Consider the following 20,985-nt stretch of genomic DNA (forward strand, 5'->3'; position numbering starts at 1 on the left):
TCAGGCAATTGGAGGCCACCTTGCTGGAGCTCAGGGACATCCCCACTGCCAGTTAGATTGGAAGAGATCTATACTGGTCTATAAATCAGCGTCAAAAACATTTGCACTTACCTACCAACCATTTTAGAAAATTGGTGACATAATCAGGTAGACAGGTTTAAGGTGTATTAGACATGTTTACTTTCGTAAGATGTTCAAAATGAATCCATCCAACCAAGAAGTCATTAAGAACCTAGTTCTATAAAGCAGTTTGCTGAGAACTTTGAGCCAGAGAGAGATAAATTAGACACAGACCCTGTTCTCATAGAGCTTGTAAAGATCTAATAAGATAAGAGAAAAAATTTTCAGGGATTTAAAGCTTAACGTACGAAGGCTTTATTCATGATTTCCAGAAAACCTATTTAGCCTCAAAATCTTGCTAGTAACTATAGTTAGTCTGAACTTTATTTCCATGTGTTTTAAGAAATTGATTATGGGGGCACCTGGGTGGCTCAGTTGGTTAAGCATCCGACTTTGGCTCAGGTCATGATCTCACGGTTTGTGAGTTCAGGCCCCGCGTCAGGCTCTGTGCTGACAGCTCAGAGCCTGGAGCCTGCTTTGGATTCTGTGTCTCGCTCTCTCTCTCTGCCCCTCCCCTGCTCACGCTCTGTCTCTCTCTGCCTCAAAAATAAATAAAACATTTAAAAAATTAAAAAAAAAAAGAAAAAGAAATTGATTATGGTGTTGGGGTAGAACAATAGTATAAATGAAATTTGGAGTAGACTTACAGAACTGTAAGTTAAAATCTTTTCAATCATAAGTATTCCTTTTTCTTATGTTGTGCTTAAAATGCTCATTTTCCCAGCTTAGGAGAAACAATATAAAGTTTTGTTTTATGTATAGAATAAAATTTCCCTTCTTCCTCAGATGAGTATATATAGTAATAAATTAGAGCCGTCTCATGAGAGTCTCTAAAACAATCAGTTTTATGTAACTGGGATTTTTTTTTTTCCTGGTCATCAAGACCCAGACTAGAAAGCATAGAGTTCACCCTCCCAGCCTAAAAAAGAGTCATACGTTTAAATAAGAGGAAGGACAACAAGCCTAATGTTGATGCCTCTTCTTCAGTTTCTAGACCCTTCTGTGGAAAGAAGTGTTTTTATAAGACTCAGACAGAATTCATTTCCATAGAGCATTCTTAATGGCTCCTGTCACTACAAAACAGCTGGGAAACATATGGTATCCATTTCCCTGTATCACTTGGAAAAAATTTCACATGTAAATAAAGCCAACATAAAAGAGTAGCCCTTTGAACCCACGACCTTATACAATACATAAATGTATTGGCACAATGCACTCGTTGTATTGGTCCACTAAGTTATGTGACTTTAAAGGTTTTTATCACATCCTGAGATGCACATTTTCAAGAAGTTTCAAAGGAATCAAGGTAATTGGCAAAATATTAGCAAATACCATGCCTAACAATTAGTATGTATTCCTGAAATGTTAAGGGATACACACACACGTGCGCATGCGCACACACACCACCGTATTTTAAGCTTTTTAGAAAAAATAGTGGATAAAATTAAAGGCATATTTACACATTGTAAATTCTGTGTCTGCTATCTCTCTGCTATTTTAAAGAAGTAACCATGTGTTCTTGAAAGGAAGAGAGAAAAGCTTGGCGGAAGTTTCTGGCAGACAATTTTTCATAGCTTCACATTTTTAGGGAAAAATGGACCTGTAAAGGATAGGAAACCTTTCAAATATATAATGGACCAACTGGAATTAGGCTTTGCCTTTGCATATTTACTTTTCATAAATAACTTTAGAAGATCCAACTCTTATTGGTGATTATCACTCCTCTGAGTTTATTAACGGGGCTTTCATCCCCTGTGATATTAAGCTGTAAATCCCTGAGAAGGATGCGCTTTGGGCACTTCGAAGGAGATTTAATGCGTTGCGCAAAGTGAGATTCAAATTCAAATACTCGCGTTTGTTAATTCTTTTCTCTGTGCCAAGTACTGGGTACAGCTTAGAAGCAGAGCCAGCGAAAAAGAAGAGGTGCTGCAGCTTAACAGCATCTAGATACCTCCCTTCCCTCCTGGACCATTCCTCGTTAATACCTGTCCCTTACTGGACAGAATCCAGGCTTGTCGCCACAGCTCATAATGTTCTCTTCTTAGACGTTAAAAGTCTCAGAGCCATAATTCCGCTTAGTGCAGACCTTCTGAAAACCTGTGCGAAATTATGGTCTCTTTTGGAGGAAAGAACCATCCACCAACAGTTACATCGCATTCAGGCTCAGAACACTTTCTCTCACCTCCTTAACTTACTTCCAGAACTTCTCTGAATCCTTTTAGATATATCCCAGTAAGAACAAGAATGACCAGCGATCTAAATTTGGGGAGCTTTTAATGACTTGTATGCCACTTTCACCCAAGATTTAGTGGGAGCTGGGGACTGTCATAGAGGTTACAGACCTGAATACACCCCACCTCTTTAATTCTTTGGTTGTGCCCAGTAGCAAAGAACAGACACAAGCACATGCTTTGGGATTAAATACTTCCCACCAATTGTTCCAGAAGAGGAGAGAGAGAGCTCCTAGTTGGAAGGCATGTCCTGAAACCTACCCCCTTCCAAGGGGGATGGTGTAAATGTAATGGAAGAGGAGGAGGAGGGGTCCATAAATCAGTGACCTACAAGTTTCCAAGAGCTGGGTCATCGGTCTAGTCAGGGGAGTGTCCCAGAGAGGAGGCAGGATCATCACAATGGAGGAGACTGGTGTCCTGTCACCCTGCACCACGAGAAGGCACGGGGTTGCCTTTCATGAGGCTGACTGGGAGAGATGGTGTTCTTATCTTCAACGTCCAGACACATTGCTTTTTCACTGGACGCTCCATCTCAACCAGACCCTCCCTCAAAGACAAACCATGCACTTTTTATCTGAGCTTCGCAGAGAAATGAGAAGGAAAAAACAACAACCACTAACCTGCACATCTCACTCTCCCTTTGTAACTTCCTCTCCTCCTGGTTCTTCCCAGCTTTGCCAACAATGGAGGGCAGCTTTGAATCTTCCCGCGTGTTCCGTTATAAAGTACAAATACGTTATGTTGCTGTGTGCATATGCCAGAAAGCATGGTGAAATTCCCCGAGCGACGGTTCGTTGGGATACTCATCTGTGGGAGAAAATCACCCAGTAGGTCACAGTTTGAGTTTGCCCAATATTAAATAACTTACCCCTTCTTTATATGAGACTTCTTAAGCTTTAAGGATGTGCATGTGTGTGTGCACGCACATATACGCATGTGTGTACGTTCATCCCTTGTCTCCCTAAACTAGTTTGGAAGTTTATTTAACATAGAGGATCCTATCTCCAATTCTGCTTCTCCAGGTGGTGACAAGTCTCATAATACTTCCAAAGAGGTATAGCCATCCAGGGAATGAACCTAAAAATCTGTCGGGGTTTGTTTGTTGTTTTGGCTGTCTCCTTTTCCCATGCTTCCTACTTGAGTTCATTTTGAGCCAATATGCCATCACTTTTATCACTCACTGTTTTCTAGTGGTAAGTATGAACCGTTTGTTTTGGGATATCTTGTGTTTGATTTGCCTTCTCCCTACAGGTGTCCCCTTAGGGGCTTTCTTTGAACATAACCTGAGTGGTCCATGTCTGGCCTCATGGCCAAGATACCTTCAGTGTTTCAATGTAATGCTCTCCTCTTTTATATATTTCAAAACAGTTTCTAGTTCGAGCTGGAATTGCAGTGTGTCGGCTCTCATCACAAACACGCAGAAGCCCACAGGCATCGCTGACGTGTATAGTAAGTTCCGTCCCGTGAAGCGAGTTTCCCCACTGAAACACCAGCCAGAGACTCTGGACAACAATGAAAGTGATGACCAAAAGAACCAGAAGGTGGAGTGCCAGAAAGGGAGTGATTCAGAGCCAGGCCCCCCACCTGAGGAGCTCAGCCCTGGAGATGGAGACAGTGGCCCCCAAAGTAAGAGCACCGAGCCCAGCACCTTGCTGGGTGAACTGGAGCATTATGACCTTGACATGGATGAGATTCTGGATGTGCCTTACATTAAATCCAGTCAACAGCTTGCCCCTTTTACCAAGGTGACTTCAGATAAGAGAATTTTGGGTTTGTGCACAACCATCAATGGCCTTTCTGGCAAAGCCTGTTCTCCCGGAAGTGCCGAGAGCTCACCGTCCACCCTGACACCATTCTGTGTTCTTTCTCCCGTGAAAAGCCCTCACTTGAGAAAAGCGTCATCCATCATCCGCGACCAGCAAAAGCTCTCTGCTGAAGAATCTGAGAGCTCACCGCCTTTGGTTAAGTGTGGCTCCGCATACGAGCCTGAAAACCAGAGCAAGGACTTCCTAAACAAGGCCTTTAGTGATCCTCATAGTCGAAAGCGCGAGAAGGCAATGCCAGACTGCCAGCTCAGGGACTTCCATCCACAGTCCTCCGCAACAGAACCCAAAGTGGAAGAGCAGATCGGGGGTGTGAGCTGGACCAGCTCCCAAGGCCCAGAAGAAAGGAGTGAGTATCTGAAAAAAGGGAAAAGCATCTTGAACATCGTTAAAGAAGGACAGATATCTCTCCTGGTGAGTATGATCTAATTCGGTAATCTAGAGACTCCAGTTTTACCAACTCCTTCATGAGTAACAGAATGACGAGTGTTTGTTCCCATCCTGCCTTAATCTTTACTCGTAGCTTTAGTTTGATGATGTGCCTTTTGAAGTTTAAAATCCAACTTTAGATTAGTACCAGGGAAAATAAACAGCTATAGAGGGAGTGTTATTCCCCTTTAACTTTGCAGGACTTTGACTGAAATGGGACACATAATCTAAAACAACACAAGTCTAGGGGCACCTGGGTGGCTCAATCGGTTAAGCGTCCGACTTTGGCTCAGGTCATGATCTCATGGTTAGTGAGTTCGAGCCCCACGTCGGGCTCTGTGCTGAGAGCTCGGAGCCTGGAGCCTGCTTCCGATTCTGCTTCTCTTTCTCTCTCTGCTCCTCCTCCACTTGTGCTCTGTCTCTCTCTATCAAAAATAAATAAATGTGAAAAAAATAATAAAAAAAAATAAAACAAAAACACAAGTCCAGCACTTGCTTTAACATGACTCTTTATGTCTTTGTTTTCCCTTTTCAAATGGTCCCTAATGTTCCCACTCACTCGTGGGGATGTGTGTGTTCCTTGTTGATGGCGGACCTGCCAGATCCATGAACAGAGGGTCTTCTGTTTTATCTTCATCATTATTCAGAAAAGTTGGACCAGAAAGTTTAAGAACGTTTGCAGATAGAGCTTACCCTAGAGCTTGGTTGGCCTCTGACCTACATGGGGCTTTTACTCAGTCCAGCTCTGCATGTCTAGGGAGTGCAAAGAAGCTTTTCCAAAGACTGTACTCACAGAGTTAACATGATGTGTAAGAAAAGCCTGTTCTGGGGCGCCTGGGTGGCGCAGTCGGTTAAGCGTCCGACTTCAGCCAGGTCACGATCTCATGGTCCGTGAGTTCGAGCCCCGTGTCAGGCTCTGGGCTGATGGCTCGGAGCCTGGAGCCTGTTTCCGATTCTGTGTCTCCCTCTCTCTCTGCCCCTCCCCCGTTCATGCTCTGTCTCTCTCTGTCCCAAAAATAAATAAACGTTGAAAAAAAAAATTAAAAAAAACAAAAGAAAAGCCTGTTCTGCCTAGGCTCAGAGAGAGCTCAGCCGAAACCACACCCCATCTGCCTGCATTGTTCTTTTCTGGCTTCCAGACTTGGATCAAACAGTAGCAAGCCTGGGATGATACCATGATGTTAATTAAAGTCTCACTCAAGAAAATCATCATATCTTGGCAGTGCGATTCCACTTAGGGTAAAGCCATACAGAGATAAGTACAATGTGCTTGGTCCATTATCCCAAATCTCACTGTTATAGGATAATAGGATTGAATGGTTTTACCAAATAAAGTAATAAAAAAATGTTTTCCTGCTGAAAATACGTTTTCCATTTCTCCTGGCTCTTTCTCTCTTTTTCTTTCTGGTTCATTTCTTCCTTTTGTCCATCCCATGTTTTCATGTTTCCCGAGTGATAATACCTCTCAGTTCACCCAACAGTCTCTGTCAACCATGGAACTAACACAGGGAACTGAGCTTCACTACAGGTGAGAAAAATCAAAGTCCAGGTAGCGTCCAGGAGTCTGTCTGGGTGAAAGTGTCTAGAAGAACCCGGTGGTGGCGCTAGTCATGGCAGCCATCATGAGGTTGCAATGAAAGCCAATTCTCTGTAGTTCAAGGCAGACGAGATGCTTGAGAGAAGTAGTTCCTTCATTCAACAAACCTACAACAGAGAATAAAACACAGTCTGGCTGTCAGCACTTAGCAGTCGAGTGGAGTAGACAGAGAGGGAATTTGCCAATTACCATAAATATCATTGCAGTTGTTTAGAAAGCCAGCTCGGAGTCTCCGCAGTCTTGTTGACCTATCCCAGTCTCCATGTCTCCCATGAAGATAAGTCTCTTGAGAATTCATGTTCTCAAGGGTAGCAGAGCAAACTCTGTAATGGGCAATCATCAGAATTGATGGTAAGGAATTTTGACTTACTACATGCCCAGGATTGGCACCAGAGCTTCTGGAAGATCATCTCTTCTTACCAGTGCCCACAGCAGAACCCCCACAGCATCTCGTTCTGATTATTGACTTAAGTGTTCTAATCTTAACTCTTTGTACAGCCCCACCTAGCTGCTGACAACCTAGACAAAATTCACGACGAGACTGGCAACAATCTCTTACACGTGGCCGCATCGCAGGGACACGCGGAATGTCTGCAGCACCTCACGTCTCTGATGGGAGAAGACTGCCTCAGTGAGCGGAATGCGGAGAGATTGACTCCAGCAGGCTTGGCCATCAAGGTGATCGGTTGGGGCTGCACCCTCCACCGCTAAAAGTCGGGTTGTTGAGGTTTTTGGGTTTTTTTTTTTTTTAGGTCTTATTTTCATTTATTTTTGAGAAAGATACAAAGAGCAAGTGGGGGATGGGGGCAGAGAGAGAAGGAGACAGAATCCCAAGCAGGCTGCACGCTGTCAGTGCAAAGCCGGACATGGGGCTTGAACCCACACACCGCGAGATCATGACCCATGACCCGAGCCAAAATCAAGAGTCAGACACTTAACTGACTGAACCACCCCGCTGCCCCTGATTGTTGTTTTAAGATTCCTAGTGAGCTAAGTCAGACAAATGAGTGTAGGGTGGGGAGGGGGGAGCACAGTATACCTAGTAAACGGCAAATGAGCATATGACATTTAAGATAGTAATCATTTCAGTTACTAACTGCTTTGAGATTTGGAGACTACATTCCAGTTTATTGTGCAATGAGGGTAAGCTTCGAGTCAGCTAATAAAGAGGAAGTAAAATGATCTATTGCAGTTCTCAGAACTTTTGTTACTGCTGGTGACTGCAATTCAGATTCTTAACCACACCTGGATTTATCTGAGACGGTTTCATTTTTTTCCTAATGTGAATATAATGAGCGAAACAAATGAGGAAAAGATGTATTTTAAGGAATGATAGCTCTCAGGAGTATTTCAGATCATAAAGCAGGCTTCTAATGGATCACATCTGAAGTTTAAATGTCTTCAGGACCCAAAGTTGTTTAGAGGGTCAGTGCCGAGTTTGAGTCTAGCTCTTGGTGGAGCACAGTATGCTGTCTGTCAAAATCTATACAAATTAATGCCGACGGGGAAAGAGTTAAAACCTAGAAATTGTGAGTCAGGGAAACATGGTCTTTTATAGCACTGCAAGTGAGTGCCTCTGTAAAATATAACACATCGCTAGAAGGTTAGCTATTAAACTAAAATTACTTTTAAGATCTTTGGCAAATAAATGTAGAATTCAGTCATATTTATGAAGAAGCCAGAAGTGAAGTTCAGGGAAATGTAATACAGCCTGTGCTTCTACATATGTGTTTTGCTAGTTATGTCTTCTAAAAGCTGAATGATCATAATTTTTAGAAATGGAATTACTTTTGAAATTTACTAGGGGAACTTGCTAGTTAAAGAAATCTGTGAATTCACCGAAGAACATGTTACATTTGAAAAACAAGTGGTTGCTGGCCTGCCCCTCACATATCTTTTAAGCAAATCTGAATTTTGCATCGTTAATTTATTTACCATGTGGTAAAGTTTTACGTATTACAAGTTGCTTTCTGTTTTATTTAATTTTACTCAATGATAATGTACTATTGCAAAGATGCTATAGAAAATAATATTTTTTTTTTATAAAATAAGAAATCTATGACCTTGGTAGATATCGCTTTCCTTTAGTGAATGTTGCCATGCCACATTAAGAGCGGAACTGAAGGCAGCCATCATGAAGAAAGAGAAATTAGATGCGAAGTCAGGGTGCATCATAGTTGAGTTCGACAATGTGTACCGAGTCCAGTAGGTACTATGTTAGATGAAGGCAATTCAGATTTGAATGAGACGTAGTCCCTTTTCTTAAGGAGCTGATAGCCAGATAGATACGGCAGGTAAGTTACCAGCAATTCAAGTGTGGGGTGGCGAATTCAGGATCTAGTCCTAGATCCGAGTCCTGCGGGAAGGCAGGGGTTGGGTCTGGTCATCAATGGACAGGAGTCAGTGATGAATAAATTATTGTTGCATGGCCAATAAATATTGACATTTGCCTTGCTGTTTTAGTGTTTATAAAATACAGGTCTTATTAGTTTTTCTAACTAATGTTAGATTATGGAGTATATCTTAGCTACATAGTTGGAAGAGAAAGGTTTTTTTTCTTTGTTTATATCCCTTCATGCTTGTTTTCACAGATTAAGAGTCTTCAGAGTAGGACAGTACAGAAGAAACTTGGTGGCATTTCAGCCACCTGGGTATAAACTCTTTCTATGGTTACCATATTGTTAGTCCATTCTTAATAAACTGCTTCAGTCAACACACTGCTGTCATATAATCGGCATGGAACTTAAGCTGCAGGGCATTTTGGGACATCTGGCTGGCTCAGTTGGAAGAGTGTGCAACTCTTGATCTTGGAGTTGTGAGTTCAAGCCCCATGTTGGGTGTAGAGATTACTGAATAAGAAGAATAAGAGTAAGGGTAAGGGTAAGAGTAAGAATAAGAATAAAACTGTAGTGCATTTTGTTTTTTTATTTTAATGAAGAACACATATCAAACCCATAAAACTTGAAAGCTCTTATTTGGGGTCTCAGACTTTTCATATTTTTACTCCCAGGCAATGATATGAGAAAGGGAAATCTTCTATTTCTTCCTTTAATCTAGAATTCACAAAAGCAGTAAATACAGATATTTTGTGAGTGCCACCCCCTTTGGAAATTGGTCCCGACACAAATCCTGCCTCAGTCCATTCAGTGTAATTTGACAGACGTTGGTGAAGTTGAGGGAGTTCTAAGAAGTCATCATTCTTTTGTTTTAGGACCTTGTTTTGAACACCAGTGACCAGCCGATGGTGTTTCAGCTCATTAAACATAGGTCTGAGAGCCCTGCTGTTATTAAAGAGAACAAACTCGGTACAAATGGCCAAAGTTGATGAGATAATATGACTGGGCTGACAGGAAGCAAAGTCAGAGATAGGATATCACATAAAAAGATTACCTGAGGAAAGCGGCTTTGAAGGCTTAAGAACTCCTCTCCCCTCCACTTAAACTCCTTAGATGGAACGTAATAAATTCTTACCAGTTACATGCAGAATTTATTGAGGGTTTTCTGGGGAACCCAGCACTAAATACTGTGGCAGTTCAGCGCATTACTGAGTCCCCTTTGGGAACAGTTTGGCAAAAATCACTGGAAAGAAAGATTTCTATAAGGTGAGAGCAGTGTGTTTCTCAAATAGGGCCAACACGATACATTATTTTAGGAACTAAACAGACATGGACTGAAATACCCTTAATTTCTTTTTCATTTCTCATTCAGTCCTTTCTGATCAATCTCAAAGACAACATGTTGGTCTGGTGAAAAAATGACTTCAGAGACATAACCTACTGGCACTCCTTTTTAACATCCAGTGAGTGACCCCAGTCTCAGAGACTTAAGGCAAACAGTCTCCTGCCAGAATGTAATAACATTTTGTTTGTTTGTTTTCTTGGTATTTCTATTTACGGCAAGTGATGCTGCGTTCAAAATCATAGTAGCAATATGTTTCCTTCCACCTTTGTGGCTGCATTTTGTCACTTAATACATTTATTTCAACATCACCTTGTGGAATAACTAGACCTAACAGACATCTAACAGAACATTCTAGCCAACAACAGAAGAATACACATTCCCTCCCAAGTACACATGGGACATTCTCCAGAATAGACCATATGCTGGGCCAGAGAACAGGTCTCTGTAAATTAGGAAAGATTGAAGTCATACAAAGTATGCCCTTTTAACCATAGTGAAATGAGGTTTAGGAGTCAGTAACAGAAGGAAATTTGGGGTATTCACAAGTGTCTGGAATGAATAGAATAATTATTATCACATATCCAGAATAATCACTCCAGAATAATCACTTATCAAAGAAGAAATTACAAGAGACCCTGGAAAATATTTGGTGGTGAATGCAAATGCAATATATTATCATTTAAGGATGTAGTGAAAGCAATGCTGAGGATGAAATGTATAATTGTAAATGCCAGAATTAAAAAAAAGAAAAGGAAAATGGTCTAAAGTAATAGCTTAGGGGCGCCTGGGTGGCTCAGTTGGTTAAGCACCCCACTCTTGATTTAGGCTCAGGTCATGATCTTGGAGTCACAAGGTCAAGCTCCTTTTGGGCTCTGTGCTGGTCGTGGAGCCTGCTTCAGATCCTTGGTCTTCCTCTGTCGCCCCTCTCCCCTCTCAAAAAAAATTGTTTAGGAAGAGAGAAAGAAAAGAAAAGAAAAGAAAAGAAAAGAAAAGAAAAGAAAAGAAAAGAAAAGAAAAGAGAAAAGAAAAGAAAAGAGAAAAGAAAAGAAAAGAAAAGAAAGAAAGAAAGAAAGAAAAAAGAAAGAAAAAGAAAGCTAACAGCTTAATCTTCTATCTTAGGAAACTTAAAAAAAAAGAAAACTACATTTAAAGCAAGCAGAAGAAATTTGAAAATTCAAGCAGAAATAAATGCAACAGACAACAGGGGGGGAAAAAAACCAACAGAGAAAGTCAACAAAACCAATTCTAGTTCCATGAAAGGATTTTTTCAAAAATGAGTAAGCTTTTAGTTAGACTAAGACAAAAAGAGACAAGACTCAAATCGTTAAAGTCAGAAATGTTGCCGTATACTCCCGTGTTCTGCGTACGTGCTGCTTGCTCTGAACGGTCTTGCCTAGCAGATGCTCGCCACTATTCTCCTTCCTTTGTCCATTCAGAAGGAACGGAATGCAACGCATGGTGTCAGTGGCTTGTTGGGTGTTGATTCATCCTGGTAGGGCACAGTTGGCTTGCTCAAAGCGTGCGGTTTGAAAAACATCTGCAATGAAGGATCCATACACGAAAGGATGATGGGTGGGGTATAGGGAGCCCAAGAAGAAAAGTGCAGTGTCCTGGACTAAGAGCAGAGCACTGTTACCGTCTGAGAGCCGGGGGTGCCAGCAAGACAGGGCTGAAGGAAGGAACTGGCTGATTTTTGACCTTTGACTGGTAGAGGGACTCAGCAGCCAGTGGCAACCCCATAGGGGTTGGGGAAGCCAGGAACAGACGGGACCTCAAACTCCCTCTCTTTTCGTGGTGTCCCACTACCACTCTCCATCAGCCAAATCTGGGGGCAAGGGAGGCGGCCCATACAGACCAACCTCCTCTGGCAGCAAGGAGGGCAGTAGAGGGAGGAGACAGATCAGTGGGGGCACCTGGAAGCTACTCGGCCCACACCTGGCCCTGCTAGGTTCCCCCAGGGGAAGAATGGTCTCTGCCTGCGAATAGTTGTGAGTTGACTACTTGAAATTCCAATATGCAAATGGGTGTAGATGAATAATGAGCAGATTACCTCCTGCATCTTATGTTTAGAATACGCTTCCCACCCTCCATGACGCGGTGGCTCTTTTCTCCTGGTCTGAGGCCCCACCCTGGGCAAACCGGGAAGGCGGCTGAACGTCTCGCTGGTGTTATAGAGGATCTAAAAGAGCGTGCTGCTAGTAAGAGGTAATAAGTGTTGTGTGCCAAGGACTCTCACATGCTCTGTCTCTTCTGCTCCCAGTAACTGTATGAGGTCATTACTACTATCCCTGCCACTTCACAGAGGAGAAAACGGACTCTCAGAGAGGGGAAGCAACTTGTTGGAGGTCTTGTAACTAAGTAGTGGATTCAGGATTTAAATCCATTCCAAAGTCTGGATGCTCGTGACTAGCTTATACATGTCACGGCTGCCTTCCTGGTTTGCGCAGTTTGGGATCTCAGCACTGGAGGAAAAAGCCAGTGCGCTTTGGGGACGGAGTCCCCAGAGCCTTCAGTGCAGGTAGCATTGGAGCCAGTATAATAGGATTACGTTCTTTCTTTCTTTTGGAATCCTGCCATTTCAAATTCTCAAGGGTTAAAGCCTATTCTCAGAGTTAATGAATAAACGGATATTGGTATATTCATACAATGGAATACTTGGCAGCAGTAAAAAAGAACAAACTTTTCATACAAGCAGCAGCACGGTGGACTCTCAGAGGCATGAATGCTCATAATAAAATAAAAATCCTATCAGTGGTTGCCTGGGGCAAAGATGAGGACCTGAGACCCTGGAGTCCTAGAGACTGGGGGGAAGGGGGCGCTGGAGATGTTCTATATCTTGATTGGAGCAGTAGTTACAAGAGAGTATGTATCTGTTGAAATTCATCAAACCACATGCTTAAAACAGGGTAGGGTATGTTTTATAGTATTACAGTATTGAATACCTCAATAAAGTGATTTAAACCAACTGATTAAGTTTATGAAACTGCATTTACGTAAAAATTCCCCAACTGATTTTGAGTCAGAACCACAGATCAGAAGTATAATACATGATATGCTTATACTGCAAATAAATTAAGCCAAATACAAGAACCAAAATTCATGTGATTTTTTTCCCTCAGCAAAATTACTGTCTGTGAGGTTTTGTTTTGTTTTGTTTTTGAGAGAGAGAGAGAGAGAGAGAGTGAACATAAGCAGGGGAGAGGCAGAGAAAGAGGTTGACAGAGAGAGAAGCCCAAGCAGGCTCTGTGCTGTGAACACAGAACCCGATGTGGGGCTCGAACCTGATGTGTGAGGTTATGTCCTGAGTCAAAATCAAGAGTTGGACACTTAACCAAGTGAGCTATGCAGGCACCCCGTGAGGCTTTTTTTTTTTTTAGTTTGTTTTCTTTATTTTTTAGAGAGAGAGAGGCAGAGAGAGAGAGAACCTGTGCAAGCAAACAGGGAAGGGGCAAAGAGACAGAGACACAGAGTGAGGGAGAGAGAGAGTCCCAAGCAGGCTCTGAGCTGCCACCACCAGAGCCTGACACAGGGCCGGATCCCACAAACTGTAACATCATGATCTGAGCCGAAATCAGGAGTCAGACATCCAACTGACTGAGCCACCCGGGTGCCCCTATGAGGTATTTTTCAAACCTGAATTACTTTGAATTTCTTTCTTCTTTTTGTCAATCTAGAACGGTCAGTTGGAGTGTGTACGTTGGATGGTGAGTGAAACCGAGGCCATTGCCGAACTGAGTTGTTCTAAGGATTTTCCAAGCCTCATTCATTACGCAGGTTGCTTTGGTCAGGTATGAGGAATTTTTAATAATCAGATTTATAAGCAGTCGCTTCATTGTAATATTTTTAAATGACAAACATGTTTTAAACAACCTAAATATTCCATAATAAGATATTGGATAAATAATGAAGCTACATACATATGATGGAATTTTATGGGAAAAAACATTCATTATAAAATATTGAAACGTATGCTATAAAACCATTCCTGTAATTTGGTACCAACTTTGAATTCTAGAGAAAGGAAGAGACGTAAATAATAAGATTAGAAAACAAGCTGTGTCACAACATGTTCACAGCTGTTACCACTCAAGGCGGAATTACAAGTGGCTTTTATCTTCTTTTTTGTATTTTTCAGTATTTTCCAAATTTCCTACAACAAATGCATTTAACTTTCGTCAGAAGGGAAAATGATACATTTTCTCGTACCCAACATTAAAAGGAAAATCTTCAGTCAGATATTAATCAAGGAAATCTCTAAGATGAGCAAACACACTAACTAGATCAGTCGCAGTTACAACCAGTTTCTACCTTAGGAAATCCCAGTATGAGTAGTTGATGTACACAGATCACAATCCAGGGTGTGGAGTACAAAAATCATCAGTAACTCCCTTTGAGAGGAGTAAGTATAAATTATATTTTCTAAAAAATTGGAACCACAGAGTGCCAATCTCAGCCTTAAAAAAATAAATAAAGTCAGCACTGTATTAAAATAGATTTAATCATATTTGTCTGTGGCAAAGAAAATTGCTTCTCATGCCTATAACCATATCCCCTTTGGCTTCATGAACCATCCCGGTGGCAGTAAATTGTGGTATTGTCAACAAGAGATTAAGCTTTTCCGAGCATGACAATCTCAAGTTCAAAAAATACCCTTGGAGACTATGACTGCAGTCTTTTCTTTAGTGCAAGTCCATGTTAGGTGATAGTTTATGTTGTACCATGGTAACTTCAGTGAATATAAATTATACACAAATATGTATGTATGAGTGTGTGTTTGTATGTATGTATATATCCCATATATATAAATACGACATATGTATAACATGTATGTGACACACATATACAACATATATGTATATGTTAATATGTAACGTTCACTCTATGTGCCAGGCACCAAGCCTTTGGAGTTTGTGTACATTATCTCGCTTATTCTTTAAAATAACCCTGTTGGATCCTGTTGTCTGTACCCATTCTGGAGGTGAGAGTCAAGGAAGAAAGTTAAGTGGCTTACACTTGTCTTGTTCCAGTGCCTAGTAAGCAAAGAGTGCACCCCAGCTCAGGCCCTCTGATTTCAGGACCAGATTCTGTTTTGCATCTGCCTGTGTAGGCAATTCCTATAGCCCGTTCCCAGCGGCATTGACCTGAGGAAGACTTTCTTACAATTCCGTCTAACAACACATGGTGATACACAGGTCATCGAAGTCAGTACCTGGTACTAAATTTACGACATGAAGAAAAGAGCAGAAAGAACACTGACAATTTGTCAAAGCTACTGTCTTTGAAAGAATTACTCCATTTTCTCAGTGTCCTGTCCTGGCGAGCCCCAGTCACAGTATTCCACAAACAACCATCACAGTTCCTAAACAATTGCTGAGGATGCCCTTTTTTGGCTTGTACTGGCAAAGGGGAGAATCGAGTTTTCGAATGACCAAAAGAATGTAATCACCGTTGATCTTCCTAAATCATTTTCAGTATAAAACTGAATGTAATTTATTCCCAAACCGTCTGAATAATCGTTTCGTGTTCCTGATTTCATCGGCTTATCTAAAGCCTAGCAAGGAATTTTCCATCCCCGTAGAAAGGCTACCTGTGCTTTTGGTAGAGCTTGCCAAAGAAAAGGAGGAAGGGATTGCATTGCTGTTCTGAGACTCTAAGTAAATAATTGGGCCCCTGGCATTCTTTGTTTCGGGAAATGCTGCTTATGTGTGCCAGCTTCTCTGTTCGCCTCTCACAGTGGGTTTCTTGCAATCGTGAAGCCATCAGGACCAAAGAAGCGCACATGTCCTTTCTGGGACTGGTTGGGTGATGCTGTGGCTTACTGGACTGGACTAGAGGAAAATACGGAAATCAGGGACCTCGCAGAAGAGCCATGTCAGACGTTTGCCTCACGCTAGTATCAGTCTTCAGGCTGTTATTTCAAGCTGAGAGGCCTTTTTAATGACCCAGAGTACGGCTCTGAGCAGGGCAGCCCAGCAGCGCCTTTCGGAGAGCACTCCTCCCCAAGTGGAAGGCATCGAGGCCCTTTAGAGCCACGAGTCCTCCTCTGCCCAGCCATCCCGCATCTGCCGCAGGCACTTATGTAACAGGTAACCTGTGGAGATGCTGAACTTGGAACCGTTACAAGGCTAATATTTTCACAAGGAAGACTGTTATTGAACATTTTTCTAATGGATTCAGCACATGCAGGTTTTTCTGCATCAGGCAGGCACTTGAGTGTGCTCTGCTTTTGTTTCTTCAGTAAATACTGTTGGAAAGGATAGAACAGAGGAAAATTCCTCCCTTGGTTTATTTTAGTTGCCCTCTGCCCCTCATATAGATTCTCAAAGAAGGGGCTCTACGTGACTCCCAATTTGTGTCCTTTTTCTCGCAAAAATTACCTTAAAGACTCCGGTACCGCAGGGCAGCCGGCAGATTTTAGCGGTCTCCTGGAGTGATAGATCTTGGGGTGATAAGAATTGATTTTCCTCCTCTTGACACATGAAGTCTCAGAGGGTGCAATTATTCCATTGCCTGATCGTACGGAGCAGCGCTAGCCACAGGGAGCACGGAGGTGAAAACTGCAGGGAAACTCCCGGAAAAAGCAGGGATGTCCTCCAGTCGGCCTGCTTTGCTGTCCCTGGAGAGAGTTGTTGCCGGCCAAACAGTAGAGACAGAATTGTCTCAAGTCAAAGCTACCCTGTGTCACGGGTGCTGTTTTATTTCACCACGAAGGCTCTGAGGGTCTGGCCCACGCTCCCAGCAAAGCTGTCGTGCCCTCAGCAGTTTGGGGGCTTCAGCCCATTCTGCACCGGTCATTGGTTCAGTGGGTTCTGTGTTCCTTGTGACCGTTGTGTTTCTGAGTCTCCCCTGTCACTTTTGGTAAGGACATCCTGCTGTGAAAACAACCTCCCTCATAGCACTCAGCGTGTACCAAGAGCACCTTTGTCTACACTGGGTGCATTCTGCATTTTATTTTTTGTGTTTATTTATTTATTTTGAGAGAGAGCAGGGGAGGGGCAGAGAGAGGGAGACAGAGAATCCCAAGCAGGCTCCACACCGTCAGCTCGCAGCCTGACACAGGGCTTGAACCCATGAACCATGAGGTCATGACCTGAGCCAAAACCAAGAACAGGATGCTTAACCAACTGAGCTACCCAGGCACCCCGCATTCGGCGTTTGAAATGTTGGCCCTGACACAGATCAAAACAAAACAAAACAAAAAACAAAGGGATAGAATGATCAGGGACAAGTTTTGAAAAAAAGGAACAGAGCAGCAATTCCTACAGCGATAGGCATGCAGGCAAGAGGCTACATGCGATTGTTTTTCCACGATCGACTTTAAAAAAGCAAAATATTCTGTGGACTTGATTGTTTCAATGTCACCGGATAGAAATAAGAAAACAACACGCAAAGTACTGAGATTGCAGACAAAAGCAAAATAGAAAAATGTCTGATTAGCCGAAGCACCCATCCGCTCTCCAGGGACTGATCTTTGAAACAGCGTAAGCAACACAGAGCTCCATAAACCCACAGACTGATGGGCTGTTAATTGTGCTTTCTGTGACCCAAGCGTGCAAAATGAGTGTGTCCATTACGGATTCAGGGGCCATGGGTCAGTGAGTGGCTGCGGATACTCATACTGAGTAGACAGATAGCAGAGGCCTGGAGAACAGTGGCTCCGTGTCTGATCTTAAATCCTAGCCCTGCCATTTACTAGCTCAGGGGTCTTGGAGACGTTTATTATTATTTTTAAATAGAAAAGATCTCTCTGGACCTCAGTTTGTTCATCTCTAACATGGAGATAAAAGTGGTTTATTTGCCAGGGGGCAAAAAGCCACATGAACACTGCCTGTTGCTGACACATAGTAGACATTAGATAAATGTTGCTTCTTAGGATTATTGGGTATCTTCCAATTTCCTGTTTTATTGATCTCAATATTGTTCAATTGACTTATTTCACCATAAGTAAAACATAAGGGAAACTTGACACTGAATTATTTAGGCCTTAACCTGTTTAACAAGTTCTCGGATACACTTTTTGTTCACATTTTACCGTCTCTGGATTCTGCATTTATCTTACAATATATGACACCCTGAAATTGTGGCTGGCCATTTTTTTACATTTTAACATCTCAAAAACCAGACTGAATTCTACCTTTGATAGTATATTAGATTCGATGATCTCTGATTGCAGAAGAAGGTGCCTCCTTTGGAACTTACAGTCATAATGAAAACTGTAGACCCTTTACTGATTGAGGCCAACAAGAGACCTGTGGAACGCTTTGCAGTGACATTTTTTTATTAGACTTTGTCCAGCAAATCTCATAAATTACATGTATTAATTGCCCCATGAAACGACTTGCATTGCCTTTAACAACACACAAAACGCCCCAATAAAACAGATTACCAAAAGAGCAGAAAATCCCCAGAAGAGGAAACCAGGACATGAAGGAAGTTTTCAGTCAATAGATAAAAACCGAACGTCTAGATGAGTGTGTGGGCAGCTGGGTAGAATGTTAAGTTGGAGAGGCATTCTGTAAAATGGAAATAATCCAGAAGGGCCTCTCGATCCTTACAACTTCACTGGATGTTCTCTGAAAGCAGTGAATTACAGCAAAATGAAAATCAGAAATGACATTTTTTAAACATCTCCCTGACACACACAACACACAACACACACGCAGGCGTGCACAGAAAGAGAGCGCTAAATGTCTAAGAAGAGAGGTAGCCATCACTGCATATGTATATTTAATACACATGTATCTCATAAGGCCCTTCTCAGTTGGAGAAAATAGCTGTATTTTTTCTCCTTACTAGATATTGGTCGAGTAAGTCACTCTTTACGTTATAGTCCCATCGATTTCTGCTGGCATGTTCTCCCGAATCAGAGCAGAAAACGGCATTTTCTCTGAGACTGGATGCTGACCATGCTTTTACCCAAACCCGGGAATTCAAGACCTTTTGTTTTCATGAAGTTTATCAAACAACAGGCTGATTCTGTAGCTTCTTATTAAAGTAAATTGCCCACTACCAAACACAAAACTGAAATTTGAGGTGCTGGGCAAAGACCTGCCTTGTTCTGAACAGTAGAATAATGGTTCTTCCTTTATATAAGTCTTGTGTCTTGAATTGGAATGTAATTATAAGGGAGAGTTATCCATGACATCAGAAGAAAAGAAGGCAGGTTATCGAACAACGTGGATTGAACCTGACTTGAAAGACCATCAGGAGCCAAGGCAGCTCTTGCCTTATACAGACCGTGGCCTGTCTGCCCAGATTTTCAAGCCCCTGCAAAGTCGAGGTGTCCAGATTCTTCTCCCTATTTTTACAGGGGAAAATGTCTAGTCGTATGAAATGCTATATCCCATTTTCTACAACCCTATCATTAATAGAAGAATAGACTTCTCCACTATGCTATTAATTGAGTCTGAAAAATATGAAAATGTGCCTGACGAGAAGGTACGTATAGGATATTTCTGACTATCTTGCGTTCCCCTGAACTTTACTTGCTAAAGAAGGGAGCTGCTAGAGTATCAGAGAATATATACTTGTCTTCTTTGGCTTTGTGATTGGTAAAACAAGGGTGTTCGAATGGGATGACTCCTAAAATCTCTCCCACTCTGCCATTTTAACATCCCATGATTGAATATCATAGAGCAAACCAGGTCGCTGCATACCTGAGAATGACCCACCGAGATGAGACAGGGCCGTCTTTTTCACCAGTCGAATCACGACAGCCTGCCCTCTTGATGTTTCCATGTCTTATCCATTGACTTCAAACCAGTTGGTTATGTTTGTTAACCTGAGATATGTCCACTCACCCAGGTCTTCCAAGATCACACGGCAGAATCATCTGGCCCAAATAAAAGTAATACCCCTTCCTCATTAGGAAAAATAAAATTGTTCTACCTTGTGCCTTTGAAGCATCATCACCTGCTCTGATCCAAATATCAGCCCCAAACCCCCATCCACGTTTGCCTCGGAAGACGAGGACAAGCACTTTAGTCTACCCTTATCCAGATTGTAGCTCCCAGCCTGGCCTCCAGGGCCTTCCTTCTCCACCTCATTCTCCAGGGGTGTTCAGGGTTTGATGTTCTACAAGGTCTGTCTGCTTTTGCCGCTGACACCCTGCTTTCCCTGGGTGCCCTCTTGGTAGTTTATAGGCATTCATTACATTTTTCTCTTCTTGCTCTTTAGGGGTCTTACTCTCTGCTTGCTCACATGGGAAGAGTGTGGTGGGAATATTCATTCTGTCCCTGATGTTACCAATGCCTTCATAAACAGTGCCCTGCTTCCCCCGTGAAGGGCGAAGCCCTGAAGGGGTTGGCTGTTTTTATCCAACATTCCTTTAGCAGATTAGTTGGCATGTTCAGAAGGTGAAGGCAAATTTAATCCAGAAAAGTATAAAAGTTCATGACCAGTCCGAGCAAGTAACTGGAAAAAAAAAAAAAAAATCCTTTAGAAGGCTAAGGAGAGGTTCAAGGCTATTTCAAACACATGATCATCCTTTTAAATGTCAAATTCCACTCACTAAACTTCACGCTGTTGTTTTTACCACTCTCTTATTTTTTTTTAACATTGTATTTAATTCTTCTATTTTAAAACAGTGAAATCCCATCCCCCTGCTTTCTCCTGAGGCCAAAGATAACATGAAAATACCACAAAAGACCCAGTGGGTAAAATGCAAACGGATTTTGGCAACACACTGAGCACTCTGTGTCTTTGCTCTTGAAAGGTTGTGCTCAGACATTGGGTGAATAACACAGAATAAGGGAAACCTTTACCTTTAAAACCCCACCAACATTTGGTCAGAAAAATCCAAAAGGTCCTGGTTTTATTTTGGTGAGGTTCTTCTGCTTAAGCAACTTAAGCTGTTGCCTCTCTCTGACAGCCTGTTGATTGCAAGAGGTCTGGGATTAGGAAGGCATGGTTGAAGCATTATCAACTTCAAAGGATAAGTTGCTTATCTCAGTGTCTGAGGTTTTATAATATTCTTGAACCCTGAAGACGGTGTAACAAAATAACACGAACATTGCCTTGGCATCAAAAGACTTCGATTTTGGCCCTCACTTTGGATCTGTCTAGGTGTGTGACTTTGAGGAGGTATTCAAATTTCTACAAATCA

General features: G+C 42.2%; 1 protein-coding gene across 2 annotated transcripts in view; it reads left to right on the plus strand.

Moving 5' to 3' along the window:
* LOC115515011 (synuclein alpha interacting protein) overlaps positions 1-20,985 on the plus strand; it is a 160,859-nt gene that overhangs the window by 112,648 nt on the left and 27,226 nt on the right. For both annotated transcript variants that reach the window (XM_030317119.1, XM_030317139.1), the window contains exons 4-6: positions 3,720-4,588; positions 6,699-6,878; positions 13,556-13,669. In XM_030317119.1, coding sequence (XP_030172979.1) covers positions 3,720-4,588; positions 6,699-6,878; positions 13,556-13,669 — 1,163 coding nt within the window. The remainder of the gene's footprint in view (positions 1-3,719; positions 4,589-6,698; positions 6,879-13,555; positions 13,670-20,985) is intronic.

Source organism: Lynx canadensis, chromosome A1 (genome assembly GCF_007474595.2).
Source record: "Lynx canadensis isolate LIC74 chromosome A1, mLynCan4.pri.v2, whole genome shotgun sequence".
NCBI classification, from domain to species: domain Eukaryota; kingdom Metazoa; phylum Chordata; class Mammalia; order Carnivora; family Felidae; genus Lynx; species Lynx canadensis.